At 47.0% G+C, this 17,315-nt stretch overlaps 1 protein-coding gene across 2 annotated transcripts; it reads right to left on the reverse strand.

Annotated features, from left to right (window-relative positions):
- Positions 1-529: 529 nt before the first annotated feature.
- btr12 (bloodthirsty-related gene family, member 12) lies at positions 530-12,395 on the reverse strand. 2 transcript variants are annotated; one of them, XM_056575208.1, is made up of 8 exons: positions 11,057-12,387; positions 9,755-10,278; positions 6,775-6,966; positions 5,563-5,658; positions 3,877-4,110; positions 2,656-2,803; positions 2,519-2,545; positions 530-2,057 (listed from the first exon to the last, which is right to left on the reverse strand). In XM_056575208.1, exons 1-8 carry the CDS (start codon positions 11,076-11,078, stop codon positions 1,519-1,521), a joined length of 1,782 nt encoding a protein of 593 aa, XP_056431183.1. In that variant the 5' UTR covers positions 11,079-12,387; the 3' UTR covers positions 530-1,518. The 2 variants fall into 2 exon arrangements, with proteins under 2 accessions (XP_056431183.1, XP_056431184.1); XM_056575209.1 differs by having other exon boundaries at positions 531-2,057; positions 12,293-12,395.
- Positions 12,396-17,315: the final 4,920 nt, after the last annotated feature.

Genomic DNA, 17,315 nt, shown 5'->3' on the forward strand with positions numbered 1-17,315 from the left:
GGCCCAATGTGGATAATTCCTCATTCAAATAACTACAAACAACTATACTTATGTTATACAGAACAAGTAGAATCTAATTAGTTCATAAACATTCAACATGCCCATTAAGTAATTCTGTGTGCTTGTATCGACCACGGATAGGGTTAGGAAACAGGCACCCCAGGGTGCAACGGAGAGCACTGATGATGGCCAGCATTTGTCAGACCAGACGAGCATTAGTGAGGATGTTTTGGACGAATAACAGTGTCACGTTTATTGTGATTTCAAGTGTAACCTCCTGACAGATCCAACCAGACGTGTAGGAAAGCGCAGGCGACACTGTTATAATCGTTGGTTGTCCCCTCCGGAGACCCGGGTCCAAGTCCCTGTGGATTAGCGCTCTCATTCTAACAAAAACAAAAGGTGCTCCTGCTCTGTTCTTTGAAAAGGTGGAGAGCGCTGAACTGTAGTATAATGGTACATTGAAAAACATGTTGTGCCCCTGCGTTATCTTTTTGAAGGCGTGGAGATTAGCATTGCCAGTGCCACAGTCGTGAGAATGAAGGAGAGCAGCCTGCAGCTTCAAGACATTTATTTCACATTCATATAAAACCATCTCTACATTTTAGGGTCAAACCTTTGATGGGTGGTGTAGACCAGTGAACTGATTCGGGTACTGGGATCTGCCGCTGTTCTCCGGATAGGTGGAAAGACTAGCAGTGTAATGCTAGTTAGACGGGAGCCTTTGGAGAGCGACTGGTCTAGAATCCAGCACAATGATGACAGGGGAAAGTGTGTTAAACATGTGGTGATTTTTACTTCGGTTTCTGTCACTCTCTCTCAACAGCTCTGATTAAAATGTCCTAAAAGTAGTAAATGTCCTGACAAGTCAAGCTCTCGAAGAGATGAGGCATCACAATAAAAGGTTCTCTACAGGGAGACTATTGCTAGTTCGAACCAATCAAATCAGCCTATGGGTCTTCTAACTCATCAAAGAGGCGAAGCTTATTGATTAATGTGTTTATTAAAAAAGATATGATATGAAAAATTAAGGTAAAGTGTTAGTGTAAAATGCTCCTACCCAGCAAGCCTGTTTAAAATCGTATTTATCTTGTAAAGGTAAATAAGTTAATATAAGTCATGTTTACTAGCCTATGTAATTACAGATTTACAGAAAAGGTGCCATCACCTAAATCAAGCTTTTACTGGCCATTATCCTAGCGTGTCTAGCTAAATCTGTTAAAACTTAAGTCTTAAACCTTCAAACATTTCTCTTTTGTCTCATTATCATAACAAAGCAGTGATTTCAAAAAGTCCAGTTACGTAGTCAATATCTTCAGTAGCTTATATCTTGTCACACATGCTGTCACACAAGAGACAATCAGTTCTTTAAAAATATCAGATTTACACAACTTCTTAACCCTCGCGAACCAAACTGTGTTTCTAAAAGTTTGGGCTTTGTTGTAAAACTTGACTGCGTCGGTTTTGGTTCAAATTCGACCTCCTTCATGGGTTGCCATGGTGACCACCTGTCCCTCCTCAGGTCGGTTTGATCTGGCTGATCACGAGGGGGGCCGCGTTCTTGCCCTCATGGACCAGGCAGGGGCTGAAGATGGGGTAGAGGCTCTCGCTGAAGGTGTCCACGAAGGTGTAGAGGTGCAGGCGGCTCTTGGCGTCGTAGAAGGACACCTGGCCGCCGTCGTGGTCCAGGAAGACCCCCACCTTGGCGGGCTGCGACGCGGCCGTCAGCGGCACGCGGCTGGACGCCAGCGCCTTGATCTCGCCGTTCTTCAGCCACAGGCACCAGAAGCCGCCCTCGGGGCTGAGGTTGATGTCGCCCTTGCGTCGGGCCGAGCCGCGGGCCACGCCCAGCGTCCACGCCGTCTTGCGGCCCACCTCCACCTCCCAGTAGTGGCGTCCGGACGCCAGGCCCTCGCGGGCCAGCACGAAGAGCGCCGGGTTGAAGCGCCGGGAGCTCTCCGTCTGCGACGACTTCCTCTCGTCGTAGCGCACCTGCCGGCCGTCCTCGGAGAGCACCAGGCTCTTCTGGGCGGTGCCCGGGTCCAGGATCACCTCGCCTGATTGGTGGAGAGAGAGAGAGAGAGCGAGCCGGTAATGTGACACAAGTCTTGTGGATTCATAGAGAACTGTAGCCATTGAAAATTCCTTCAAAAGGTATCATACCACCAGGTGTGAGTGCAATTAGCCATTACAAGCCATTTTGAAAATCTGCCTCTTCTGACATCACTAGTGGGCGTGGCCACCTAGATGTGTTCTGGATAGATCAGTCTACCAGCCTACCCAGTGGATCTATCTGTCACACATCTAGGTGGACACGCCCACTTGTGACGTCAGAAGAGGCCTATTTTAAAAACGGCTTGCAACGGCTAATCACACTCACACCTGTTGGTGTAATATGTCACCTTTAACCAACCTCAACCCTTTCAAACTTTAATCAAGACTAAACCATCCGTCACATCAATCACTTCAACTAAACTATGAACCTGTGTCAAAAAATTGTGTTAAAAAAGTGACTCACTTGCGTAGTTCTGCAGCTTCCTGAGCTCTGGAACCGAGAGGGACAACAACACAGTCAGTCATAGTGAAGCTCTTTGCAGTCTTGCCATGACACTGTGAACGCCGGGCCCACTGGAGCTCAGAGGAAGGCCAGCCTACCTTTCCCGTACAGCCTCTGGAGCTCCACCTGGAACTTGTCGACCAGCCCGCCGACCGAGGAGCGCACGGTGCCCAGGTACAGGTCCGTGCTCACGCTGACCGCCGACCAGTCCAGAGGCTCCAGCGGCGGCGGCAGCCCGGCGGCGCTCTGGACACACAGATCCCACAGAGGTTAGAAAACCGTCGGTGGTGTGGAGAGTTACGCCGCATGCCCACTGCACCGTCAGTCAAAGGACGTGGGAAGGCGTGGCTGACGGATAGGGGAGTAGTCTTTGCAGAGGCATCCGTAAGCCAATCAAATCGCTTCCCGCTAACAACAACAAAGCCGGGTTCTTCCCGCTTCTTCCTGCTTGTTGCGTTGTCATTGCAAGATGACCCGCTTTCCCGCTTTCCAGTATCGTCAGAGCCCGATGCACGTCACAGTGCTTCAATTTGCATACGCGATCTGATTGGATGACGGATCCGTCGCTGCCGAAAAAGTTGAAAATTTTTAAACTTTTTGACGGAGCCGAAGGCTCCAACGGAACAAACGGAACGAACGGAGCCCACTACCTCCGTCCGTTGACTCATCCCCATTGACTTTGAATGGGGACGGACGCGCACTGCATTGTGGATCCGTGCGCTCAAGGCTCCGTCAAATGGTCGAAAAATCTTCAACTTTTTCGGCAGCGACGGATCCGTCATCCAATCAGATCACGTATGCAAAAATGTAAGCACTGTGACACTACTCGGGCTCTGACGACCCTGGAAACCTCCCCCATCCGTCAGCCACGCCTTCTGAGGTCCTTTGGCTGACGGTGCAGTGGGAACGAGGCTTTGTTGCCAGGTGGTCATTGACAACTCGACAGTAGGGGGATAGCGGGATGATACATTTACTGTAGGCTCACGCAGTGCATCAGGCTAACGGACCATCACAAGCCAACACTGGGAAGGAAGCAAGCGTACGGTGGCTGGCGTTATGGTTGCTAGCGGTACGGTGGCTAGCGGTACGGTGGCTAGCGGTATGGGTGACTTGTGATACGGTGACTAGCGGTATGGTGGCACTGGCAACCGGTTGTGTTAAAGAGCAACCACACACCATGACCAAACCACAGGGAAAGCAGCGAGCAGCACGTAGCGAACACCACCTGCCATCGCCTTTGTATAGCACATAACATCCCCCTGGCACCCAATTGAGCCCATCCGATCTGAGCCTGACACGCCCTGTGCCGCCGGTCGTACCTGGAGGAAGACGATCCGGTCCTGGGTGTGGGCGAAGGCCTCCAGCTCGCTGCTGCTCCTCCTGAGCACACTCAGCTCGTTCTCCAGGCCGCGGGCCAGCTCCTGGGCGTGGCGCTCCGCCTCCCGCTGCCGGGACGCGATGAGCTCCACCAGCTCCGCCTGGCTCTGCTCCACCAGCCGCTGGAGCTCGGCGTACACCTGCCAGCTCTCCTCCAGCTCCTTCTGCGCGTTGGCCTGCGGGGTGACAAGAGTTAAGGCTCAGCAATGGTATGAATGCATCGCGCTGCGTCGACAAAACGCAGTCTTTGTCATCAGGTTCACGATTCACGACACAGTCGTGAATCGTGAACCTGTTTTGGTTCTGCGTCGGGTTTGAGTGAGCGGACCAATCACAGCCCTTCCTGCTGCGTCGCCTCGACGGAAGGTTACAGTTTTTAGGAGCCGCACTTCCTCGCGGTGGACGAAAGTAGGGTCCGCAAGGACGTAATGGGTTCGTAAACCAATTGAGGTAATTCGGGATTAAGGTCTCAGGTGGTCTACTTTGACCAATCTGGCATCCTTAAACAGGGTGATTGTGGTGAGTGCGTTTGACTCCCAGCACGGGTGTCTGGGTTGGATTCCTCAATGTTTAGTCTACTCTTAAAGCCTTGAGCAACTTATGACGTGTTAGAGAAGACTTGCTCAGGATAAACGCTAACTATGTCACTCTTGAGACAGTGTCCCCACAAAGTACTGTTCGAATGTACTCCACGGACTGTACAAGTGTAACGTAGGAGCACTGTAGTATTATTATGTTCTCTTAGAGCTCTACATACTTGTCTCTCTTCTTTTGTTTACGCTTCACTTCTCTCTTTACCTCACGCCCCGTTGTGGACACGCTGACGTCAGAGTCCCTCCTGCGTGGAGGTGCTTTGGACCGAGTGAATAGTTCCACGGGTGGAACAGGTAGGGCAGGTCTGACGGCCACCCAGCCCAGGGAGAGGAGGAAGTATTTTGTGTCCAACAGTGTTGAAGGCCCACCTTCCTACCACCAGCAGGGAGGTCAACTGGCTATTGCGCACCATTTCATTTCATTTTCAAATATAAGCCGGTTTTCGTTGACAAGTGAGTGCCCACTATTGCCACTGACTTGTAACTAATTGGTCGATTTTGAAATGGCTAGTCGTGGCTAGCATGATATGATAACGTCATTGATTTTACACTGGATTGTGTCTCATGTGTAATAATAATAGGCAAAAAGATTAAGAGGAAATAGAAATTTGGTAGTCAAAAGCAGCACACCCACCCACCCACCCACACCCACACACACACACACACACACACACACACACACACACACACACACACACACACACACACCAGGATATTCTAAACACAAAGGCAGGTGAAAAAAAGCAGAACCCAATGATATGAAAATTATATCCATGAGATTCATAATGGATCGCATGTATTCAATGTGTTATGTTTCTTCAAGACTGTCATCTTTGGCAAATGCTGACAGATACGCTTAAATGCAAACGCACACATTTAAACACACACATGCAACACTCCTCCGTCTCGGATGCGTCTTCAAGGATGTGTCTTGCAAGCTAAGGATTAGTATTCAGAGCTTCCAACCCGTTTTAAACGGATGTTGGCTTAGCCTTAGCAGTCATCCACAACTGTGTACATTAGCCTTGCCCTCACCTTGATGACCCTGATGGACTGCTTGATGTCTTCCAGTTTCTTTGTCCTCTCTTTGATTAGATGTTTGACCTCTGACCTTCTCTTTGACAAGTTAGCCTGCAAAAAAAAAAAAACAGAAAACATTTGAAATGTTTATTTTCACAGATTCAAACCCACTTGTATAGAGCAGTGCGTCGACAGAGATTTTGGATTTGCAGTCCCATAGATATTAGACACTACTGAAACATCGGATGAGGTGGGCCTATCTAAGCAACCCGTGTTTTGGAAACAAAGCAAGTTGAAACCAAACGATATTTGTACTTGTTTTAAATCTGAGCCCTACATATGTATTCTCTTGATCACATATTCCCAGTGTTGGTTCTCCCATTTTGCGTTGGGTGTTTTGAAGGGACTTGATATCACGCAACACTTGAAACCTGTTGACTGGAGTCTTTGTTTCAGGGTACTGTGGGATGGGGTCATGGTGGAAATCTTGCCTCGGGCTCCCTTAAGTTCATAGCCAACCTGAACATCACTGTCACACCTGGCATTCCCCGAGGTTTGCTGTCAGCATGTCATGTTCCTTATCTTTTTCCTATATCCTTCTTTTCCATGCTTTACCTATTTGGTTTTGTTTAAGCGCCTATTCGGGTTATTAATTCATATCAAAGGCAGCTCTATAACAGACATCGATGCTTGAGAGAGAAAGACCGAAAGAGAGAAAAACAGCTTTAGACAGAGAGAGGAACCATAGGACTAAAAACATAAACCATTTAAATTGAATTTTTTTGCCATTGATTCGTTAATTTTTTTCTGCTTCAAACCCTTCGTTAGGGACATTCCAGTCTGCGCCAGAATAGGTGTGGGAATTATTTACATATTGGTCCTTACGCCAATGTAAACTAGTGTACTGAAAGCGCGGACATCATGCAAAACACATTAAAATGCTATCCCTACATAAGATTCTTCACCATGCTTTATCTATTTGGTTTTGTTTGAGCGCAAAGTACCTATTTAGGTTATTAATTCACATCAAAGCCAGCTCTATGACAGACATCGATGCTTGAGAGAGAAAGATCAAAAGTTGGGGGAATTATTTACATATTGGTCCTTACAATGTAAACTAGGTTCCTGAAAGCGCGGACATGATGCAAAACACATTAAAATGCGATCCCTACACAAGCAGGGTTGTGTAGGGCTCTCAACAGGTGCTGCTCCTGGTCCGACCCTCACCATTTGCTTCTTGAACTCGCGGTCGGCGGACACCACCTCGTGGGCCTTGTGGACGGTGTCGGCGCAGGCGGGACAGATGCATGCGCCGTCGGTGCGGCAGTACAGCTCCGTCAGTCGCTGGTGCTTCTTGCAGATCTTCGCCTCCAGGTGGAAGGTGGGATCCACCAGACGGTGGGAGGACATGGACTTCACCTGGACGGACGGACAGGGGAGAGACAGACAGGTGGAGGGAGAGAGACAGGAGTGGAGAGAGAGACAGGAGTGGAGAGAGAGACAGGTGGAGGGAGAGAGACAGGAGTGGAGAGAGAGAGACAGACGTGTAGAGAGAGACAGGAGTGGAGAGAGAGACAGGAGTGGAGAGAGAGACAGGAGTGGAGAGAGAGACAGGAGTGGAGAGAGACAGGAGAGGAGAGAGACAGGAGAGGAGAGGAGAGAGAGACAGGAGTGGAGAGAGAGACAGGAGTGGAGAGAGACAGGTGTGGAGAGAGAGAGACAGGAGTGGAGAGGGAGACAGAAATGCAGAGGGATAGAAATGTAGAGACAGAATATGAAAAAAGATAGAAATGTACACGTAGAGCAACATTTGTTAGGGTAATGCTACATTTGAAATACTGTACTTGTGATACTATAATATACAGCCTTCTATAAATTGTGTTTTCTTTATTCTAGTCAGTAGGCCTTATCTATCCATAATGCAGGCTGCAGTTCCAGCTGATTGAGGGCCGACCCTTCCTTTCTAATCTTTACCTAGATATGCCAACCAATCTGGGTGTATGAATGCCATAGACCGCCATTCTCCGGTTTTCACCCAACAAAGAGAACAGAAACAATAGAAAGAGCTTTAAGAAAAGCAGTGGTTTATTCCAGAGTTCAACTCTTGGTTGTATTTCACGTTGGCTACGTCGTCTAGACATTGCCTTATGGGCATTAAGCCCATAAGGCAATGCCTAGACGAAGTATAATTACTAGAGTTATAATGACGTAACCATTGCTCCAGACTGAGCAGGGGATGTGGCGATGGCTGTTTCGACATGTGCACAGACACAAGTAGATGCACCACAGGCGTGCAGCCCCACCCAGAGTCCAATCACTCTGGCCAGGTGAGGCTGCTTCCACCAAGCATAAACCTGGCATAAACCACAGACACGCTCCACCACAGCTGAATATTAGGAGATGATATGTTTACTCAGGCCTGTACTTGTGTCAACATAATGGATTACATATCCACGCCAGGGGGGGCGGCGACTCATAGTTCTACTGGTGGATCCATGTTAGCCTTCCCAACGCTATCAGGTTTCGTTTGAGCTCATATCCTGATTCATGCGTCCAATTTAATGCAAGGAGGCATCGCAAATGTATTGATTAGACATGAATTTACTCATCGGAATTGAACGGCGTAATTCATTATTGATGAAGGGAATGGGTTTTGAAACCATGTATGTCTCCTTTCAAGTCTTAGTTCTAACACTCTATAAGTTAATCAATAACTAATGAATCGTTAACTCATGATTGAAAGGGATGGACCCTGAATAAAGGTGGCAGTCTGTGATTCATATGTTGGGTCTGTCTCTCTGCCAGATTGTGTCCCTGTACTTTTAACCTAAACCCTTACCTGCTCCTTATTGACCTGTCTCTGTACTGTCTAACCCAGGCATGTCCAAAATCCGGCCCGCAGACCAATTTTGGCACGGGGTTGTATTTTATATGGCCCGCGGCTCCCTTACGAAAATGTATTATTTATGGCCCGCCAGCCCGCCACCGTTGCAATTTCTCTTTTCACCACATGGGGGCAGCACCATTCTGGCGCTAGCCACATCCGCGACACCCATGAACCTGACCCCTCCCCCCCACAGGTAGGCTAATAAGGGTTAGCAATTGCATGGACGTATTCCTACATCATGGCTGCTGTAGCTAAATCAAACTATACATTTGCGTAATCTTGATTGCAGTTAATATTCAATCAGTTCATAAATGTAAACACAACTCACTTGTTCTGTAGTTGCATCAACCAAAAAAATGTATGTTACTTATAATAAGTTTAATCAACTATTGAATTTATGTAGTATTGACTCGAGGTTAAGTTATTTCACCTAACGGGTTCAAGTAATATGGACTGAAGATGGAGTTGAGTCAAATAGCAATCTATTTAAGTTAACTTATTGTCTTAGTTGTCTTGACACACAATTTCAAGGCAGCATGGACACTCAAATTTTTAAGTTGCAACAACAAGTTTGGTTGTGTGGTGTGATCTGGAAATTGTTAGAGACCTATTGTATGTTTATTTTTTTGCATGTGCATTTTTTATGGTCAAATTGTTGTTAGTTTACTATTGTTCTGAGTTAATGAAATTGACAATATTTTTATTTGACTGCAATTGTTGTAATACAGTTTGTGAATTTGCTATGGTCAAAAAGTAGTCTTCTCAAATTAACTTGGACAGCTATTCCTCAATGCTTGTTCCTTGTGTGGTGTGATATACAAGTTGTGAAAGAGACTTTTTTTCTTCTAGCATTTGTTATTGTCAAATGGAAGTCTATTGCAGACTATTGCATATCGTTGAATAAAAATGATGAAATGCAATTCATTTGTACGTGACTTTATAATGGCTCAAAGATATGACGGGAGAGGCATTCGGTCCTCGAGGTATTTACATTTTTCAAATATGGCCCCCTTTGAAAAAGGTTTGGACCCCCCTGGTCTAACCCTTCCCCTTACCTTTCCCCAATTGCCTGTCTCTGTACTGCCTAACACCTGCTTGCTCCTTAAGGTTCTGTCTCTATACTCTCCACCCTGCTCCTTAAAAAGACTTGGAACTAAAATGATAGAGTTGTATCCAAAGGAACTATAAGCCGCCCTGGATCTGCATCTGCTAAATGAATGTGGGCTACATGGATGGACAGTGGTGATTGTCGTTAGTGGTTTTGAGTATTGGTTGGTTTCAAACGACAACACTAAGAAGAACCGGACGGCAGACACCCACCTTCTTGTGGTGCCGCAGGTGGGTCTCGCAGTACGAGCCGGGGCAGTTCAGACACGACTTCAGCGCCTTCACCTTCCTCCCGATGCAGGCGTCGCACGGCACCTCCCCCTCGCGGGCAAAGTCCCCGTTCGTGTCGGCCCCGCCTCCTCCTCGCGACGGCGAGCCCCCGTCTCTCAGGCTCCCGCTCGCCCCCGCGCCGGAGCTCAGGTTCAGGGTGGACCCCCGCGACCCAGCCCCTCCGTCCACGCCGTCACCGACACCGCCAGCGCCGCCCACGTTCAGCCCCAGGAACTGGGTGGAGATCTCCGCCAGCACGCGGTTGACGCTGAGCTCGGGCCGCTTGGAGTAGCTCTTCTTGCACATGGGGCACAGGGACTTCTTGCTGTGGTCCCAGTAGCCCTGCAGGCAGGCCTTGCAGAAGCTGTGGCCGCACGGCGTGGACACGGGCTCCACAAACACCTCCAGGCAGATGGAGCACATGAACTGGTCCTCCGAGAGGAGCCCCGCGGGGCTGCGGGCGGCAGCTAAGGGGGGGGGGGACGAGGAGATAGGTTAGCAACGCACGGGGGAGGCGCTCTGGGCCTACACCCCTCATCGGCTTGAACTGATGGAGGCAGTGAGGAGAGGAGGACATTTACATTTAGGGCATTTAGCAGATGTTTATATCAAAAGCTACCTACAATAAGTACATTTGTCATAAGAAAGGGAAGCAATATATTGCTGTCGGTGGAATAAGGATGTTCATATAGAACCAAGTGCAAAGCACCATTAATCACTAGGTCAATCCATTCCCTGTTTACAACCAGTGGCGGTGGGTCAATAGAGGGCGCTAGGGCGCCGCCCCTCCGTGAAATATTCACTTGAATATATCTGCCAACTATTAATCAACCAGTGGCGGCTGGTGATCAAAAATGTTGGGGGTGCACAGTAATAGACACAGGGTCTATTACTCCCATAAAAAAATTAATTTAATAGATTTGATTTCCTGTATTCTGGTGCATTTTGGGGATGGCCACTACATATTTACCTACTTTTCATTCAGAATCATTGCCTACATCCTGACTTGCAGGGCCTGGACAAGCTTACACTGCATATACAGACCTACTTTATGGCCATTCCAGCAGCGATTGCTATTTGACCCATGTTGTTATTCTAATATTGAGACAAATCATGATCACTGTCCTATAGCCTCCATTTTTGTGAGTCTCAATGTCTACTTCAAATGCAGTTAGGAATATGGGACAGTTGCTTCATTTTGTTTATATGCTACAGGCCGAAAGACTAAATTAATATGTAACTTACTTGCTCCTTTTAAGTATACCATTGCTTGGGGAGTCCAATTCCTCCACTGAAAAGGGGGAAAAGTGCTTACAACTCTCTGCTAGTTAGTGATCTATCTCTTCTCTTCATGTAGTTGTGTTGCACGATTGCTGCTGAGGGAGGTATCCTATTTGGTTGATTCGCTGAATTGTCCAATCATGTGATGATTACAAAAAAGAAAAGTGATACCATTGGCCTGGGGCGCACACTGGTGCGACCCGAGGGCGAATTTTCTTGCGCCAATGAAAAGCTGTCTCTGCTTGATAGAAAGCAAAAAGTTAGCGATCTTACATTGACTTCAACGTGGCCGGCGCCCCTGACTTGGAGGAGGGCTTTATGTCGAATGACCAATAACTAGCCTAGCCCAAATCAGTGACGTTCAGACGCATTTAAATGTTTGCTGGCAGTGACAAGTATATCACACAATTAAACGAGGATAAACGCTATGTATTTTTGTTGATATATTTCGTATTGATAATAGTTGATCAATCAAATCAACTATTATCAATACGAGTTCAGGTTATGGAGTTTAGGGGATGGTGGGTGGAGGAGGTGGAGCGATGAATGTGGTGGTGGTTTGTCCCTTCACCCCTAATCCCTTCTCATGTCTATTTATTTGGGTCGTAGCACGTACGTTCATGAATATGGCATGTTTACTGCTAATCCCTGAGAGGAAATCTCTCAAATGTGCACGTTGTAGGTTATGCAATCAGAGACCACAATTAGCCTACCTGGTAATATTCACAACAGTCAGCTTTTAAACACAACACACCCCATTGCTAGCACACAGCTCACACCGACCAGGGAGTTCTTTCAAAGTAATCTCTTGTCTTTCCCACCACTGTGTGATAATGAATGTCTGGTATGTGAACATTCAGGTTGGACAGCTACGTAGACATGTCTTGTGACATTCAAAAGAAAACAGCAGTTTGGGTTCAGCAGTTCCACACATACTGTACAATACAGTTCTCATGAGACTATATTGAAATCTGTATATCGCCAAGAGTTCATCAACTCTGAGATAAAGGGATAGAGCTCCCAAGATTTGTCTTTATAGAGGTCTACTTTTTTTTTAAACAAAACTAACCTATTCTGATACAAATCGGCTGGAATTCAATATCTAAACATGACTGATCTGAGATTAATTTAAAGTGGAAAGACCTTCAGTTAAAGAATATCCCAAAAAGAACAGAACAGAGAAGAAGCATTTGGACTCACTCATGTCTTCCTCTCGACTCCTGTGTCTCAACGTGTGTGGGTTTAGTGCTGTGTGACTGCTCTGCAGTGAATGATTAACCAACAGGTACACCTGAAACTCTGGTATCTACCCCCCCCCCCCCCCCCCACACACACACACACACACACACACACACAGACACACACACCAAAACCCTTTGACACGCCCAGCCGACACACACACACCCACACACATTGGGCCCTTTGTTGCGCACCTGACTCTTGATGGGTATGCAAACAAGACGCTCAGAATACGCCTTCACTGTAAAAGCTCAGTATGAACCTTCAAAACAGGAAGCTCAATGTCAACCTTCAAAATAAAAGCTACAATCTTAGAAGTAATACGGTAAAGATTGCTGCAAATTTTTCTTTTTGTTATTGTATTTCTCAAACCTTTAGAGAAACTTCTAAAATCAGGTTGTGGATTTGTTGTTGAAGGGAAATAAACCGTGTTAGTCAAGGTGAGTCACTCTGAAGGTATGGGGAGGGAGGAGGGAGAGACGGGAGGGGGAGGAAGCGGTGGTGGCCATAGAGTGTTTACAATGAAAAAGATGGACAAGCAGACTCAATTTATGAGTTTAACATGTATGTGTACTAACTTTATTTCGCACTTTTAATAAATAATTATACAACAAGTATTAACCAGTATTCCTTGGTTTGGACAGATGTATTTAGATTGATGACTGATAGCATTCTTTACACAGTATATAGAATATTATCGAGAGAGCTGCAAATTCACCAGTACTGTACATATTCAGCATTAAATTGTCTTATTTTCCGCGTCTTGTAATGATACAGTTCTACCACTAGATGGTGGAATGTAACCAAGAAACGCAAGTTTCAGCACAGGTAGTTAGAAACTGTTTTTAGATCCTTTAATTTGACATTTATTGAAAGATTAACAATAGAGGGAAAGAAAGCGAGAAAGTCAATACACGTTAATCAATTATTTTCCACTATTTCCCATCTGGGATCTTGTAATATCAAGATGAATATGAAGATGACTCTGATGTTTGAAACGTAGTCCAGCTTGCAGGAAAAGATTGATACTCTATCCATCTATGGTTTGAATGTTCACATCCATCCAATTCTGACCGGTTCTTCTCTCGTTCTCTCTCCTACTCCAGGCCCACCTCCCTCACCTCACCCCTTACCTCCCCCCATCCCTCAGGAAAGATCATTGACTTATCAGGTGGTGTTTGTTCGTGAAGCATAATAGATGTCAACAGGCCATTATGGTACAACATCTCTCCCGCCCTCTACAGCCCTATCGATCACGCTCACCTTCCTGTAAGACATTTACCTGTTCATCTTTATTGATGTTTTCAAATTATGTTCTTTAGTTCCTTCGTGACTTCACCGGTTATTGTTTGCTGTTTCATTTACGATGTTGGGGTGTTAACAGCGAATGAGGGAAAGAAAAAAATAACTCACAGGGCACGTTAATATACTCTGTCCTATACAAAACATTAATGTTTCTGCTCTAGAAAAGCAAAATTAAACGATTCAATAGGTGTTATCCCTTACAGGTGTGTGTGTGTGTGTGTGTGTGTGTGTGTGTGTGTGTGTGTGTGTGTGTGTGTGTGTGTGTGTGTGTGTGTGTGTGTGTCTGTGTGTGTGTGTGTTTGTGTGCGTGTAAGTCGCGCGCGTCCAGATGAGTATGCCCGTGTGATTCCCCAGCTCCCTCTCCGTGGATCCAGCCCTGCAGGATGATGCTCCGGAGAGGGCGGAGCCTTCTGCGGGATGAACATTCTGAGAATGACAATTCTGCCGTCTTCTTCCTCCCTCTCTCTCTCTCTCTCTCTCTCTCTCTCTCTCTCTCTCTCTCTCTCTCTCTCTCTCTCTCTCTCTCTCTCTCTCTCTCTCTACCTCCCCCCCCTCCTCTCTCTCTCTCTGTCTCTCTCTCGCTCGCTCTCGACCTACCCCCCTCTCTCTCTTTACCTACCTCTCACTCTCTTGCTCTGTCGCAGTGTCAGTCAAGGTAAATGTATTCTGTTACAACGCCTCCCAATCTCTCCCTCCCTCTCTCTCTACCGCTCCCCATCTATCTTTCCTTCCCTCTATACCTCTCACTCCCTCCCTTGCTCATTCGTTCTCTCTCTCTCTCTCTCTCTCTCTCTCTCTCTCTCTCTCTCTCTCTCTCTCTCTCTCTCTCTCATTCTCTCTCTCCCTCTTTCTTTCCCATCACTCATATTATTTTTATTCCCCTCTCTCTCCTGTTCTCTTTTTTGCTCCCACTCTGTACCTTCCCCCTCCCCCTCCTCTCTCCCCTTTTCTATCTCTCTTTTTCTCTCACCCCCCCCCCCTCTCACTCTACCCCTCCATTTCTCTGCACTTTTCTTTCTGCTATTACATCTTTTCATCTGCTACAATCCCCCTCCTCCCCCTTCCTCCCCTCCCCCCCTCCTCCCCCTCCTCCCCCTTCCTCCTCTCCCCCCCCTCCTCCCCCTCCTCCCATCCTCTTTTCTTATTCATTTTCCGGAACACTATTTCAACATTCCCTTTCAGGTTTATAAATAGACACTTTGCTCTCTTTCTCTCTCTTTCTTTCTCCTGCTCTCGCTCACTCTGGTGCTCTCGCCCGCTCTCTCTCCTACACTTCCTGTTGCTCTCTCTCTCACCCGCTCTCTCTCTTTCCTCCCCCTCAGTCTCTTCAACACCTTGATCGCCCCTCTGCTCACTCTAAACTGCCTCTTCCCCACAGTGATGCAAATTGTTGTGTTTCTCTCTCTCTCTCTCTCTCTCTCTCTCTCTCTCTCTCTCTCCCCATCTCTCTCTCTCTCTCTCTCTCTCTCTCTCTCTCTCTCTCTCTCTCTCTCTCTCTCTCTCTCTCTCTCTCTCTCTCTCTCTCTCTCTCGTGCTTATTGTGTTCTGTGTTTCTTATCTCTCTCTCTCGTGCTCACATGCTCTTGCAATCTCTTGCACGCTCTCTCTCGCCTTTTCGGTCTCTATCCCTCATGCCCCAATTTCGTGCTTTGTTGTTACAATTTGGTGTTTTGGCGTTTTTATTTGCATAACACAGAAATACATACGAGGGTATACACACACACACACACACACACACACACACACACACACACACACACACACACACACACACACACACACACACACACACACACACACACACACACACACACACATGTAGTATCTCAGTATACTGTGGTACGCAAGCATGTGTTTCCCCGTGCAGATACTGCAGTCTGCCTCAGCAGTATACGTCACCGACGTAGTGATGGAGAGAGGAAGCTGTGGTCGAAGATGATGATAAAGATGCGCAGGACCACACATGATCTCGATTCAACTCAATTTTAGTGCATTTCCCAAAGAAAAAATAGTTATGGTTTGTTTTTTGGCCGCCTTTTTTAATCGCATAATCTAAACAAAAAAAAAATATTTGCAAACCCACAGACATCTAAATAAAGCATTCGCAACGAACCCCATGAAAGAGAACATTTTCAAAACACTTTGAAGCCGTTCCAGAGTTACAGTTTCCCCCCGTTGACGTAGACACCGCAGAGACGGCCTCCTTGGCCATTAACGCTCAGAACACGTCCGTATCCACGGCGATGGGAGATGAGATCCATAACGCGACCCCAGAACCCGGGACTGGTGAGAGGGGGTGAGTGGTGTACTCGCTCGCCCCGGTGTTTACCGCGAGTATTTTTCCGCTCATTCATCTGCCTGTACTTCTGGCAGCAGGCTCCGGCAGGACTTCAGCGCGGCTGTTGGTCTATAGTCGGATCGCTCCGCTCCTACGTGATTAATGACCACCTAGTGCCACTTTCACTCCGCGATATTTACACTGAGCCGTGGTCGAGTCGTGTTAAGATTGAGGCTTAACGTGTCTAAATAAAATCATCGAGCGGTAGTGTGACTCTTGTGATGTAAATGTCGCACAAAAGTTCTGATCCGTGGGATTGTTGGGGTGTTTCTTCCATATGGATCTAGGCTCCGACCCAGAAACACCTGTAGGCCTACAGGTCCTCAGGCCTATGTCTGAATTCACTCTTAAAAACTGTTTTGATAAAGATAAACAAATAACCAAACACTCTTTTATCCAAAGGGACTGGCAGTGAATTCGGACACGTGTCATTTAGGAGCAGGTAGGGGAGAAGGGTCAATTGCTTTAGGACGCCAGCTGGTTAGGCTGCGGACAGTGGGGGAATCGAACCCAGAATTTAAGTCAACCGAGCATCGGGTCCTCTGGATATGACCTGGTTCTCCTGCAGGAGGTGCTAGTCTCTCGTCTGGTGGTCTGGTTATGACCTCCTCCTGCAGGAGGTGCTAGTCTCTCGTCTGGCAGTCTGGTAACGATCCCTCCTGATGCTGGTGTCTGGCTGGGAGGGCCGTTGGGGAACAGATCTAATCAGAAGCGCCACAGGCGTCTGTCCCACTTTCAGAAACGGCATCATCACTCTCAGCTCCCAGGGAAACTCGATGGATGGAAACTCGATGGACATTTTTTTGCAGATTGCTCCCATGATGCAATGGGGCAAGGGTTACATTCAGGGATTGGATTAGGGATGGCTTGTATTTCTGTTAGGTGAAATTCAGAGTTCACTGTAGAAGCAAAAAGGGTAGTTTCTGTGGGTCTAAGAATATTTTAGCAGAAGGTGGATTGGTTAAAGGACATGAAGCTTTGTTAGAGACCAGGCCACATCGATATGTTGATCGCAATTAGATTGAGGATGATTTTAGAATTTTTTTTAGACTAGAGTTAGGCGGAAAGAATTAGAAAGAAAGAGGAAAAGAGTGGTTGAGAGAAAGAGGGCAAGAAGGAGAGATTGAGAGAAAGTGAGGGATGAGGCGAGAGGGAGAAACAAAGAGTGAGAGAGCAAGAGAGGGAGAGCGAAAGAGAAAGAGAGAGAGAGAGAGAGAGAGAGAGAGAGAGAGAGAGAGAGAGCGAGAGAGAGCAAGAGAGAGAGAGAGAGAGATAGAGGTTGAGAGAGATAGAGGTTGAGAGAGAGAGAGAGAGAGTCAGTGTATTTTCTGTATGCCAGTA

Source organism: Gadus chalcogrammus, chromosome 17 (assembly GCF_026213295.1).
Source record: "Gadus chalcogrammus isolate NIFS_2021 chromosome 17, NIFS_Gcha_1.0, whole genome shotgun sequence".
Classification (NCBI taxonomy): domain Eukaryota; kingdom Metazoa; phylum Chordata; class Actinopteri; order Gadiformes; family Gadidae; genus Gadus; species Gadus chalcogrammus.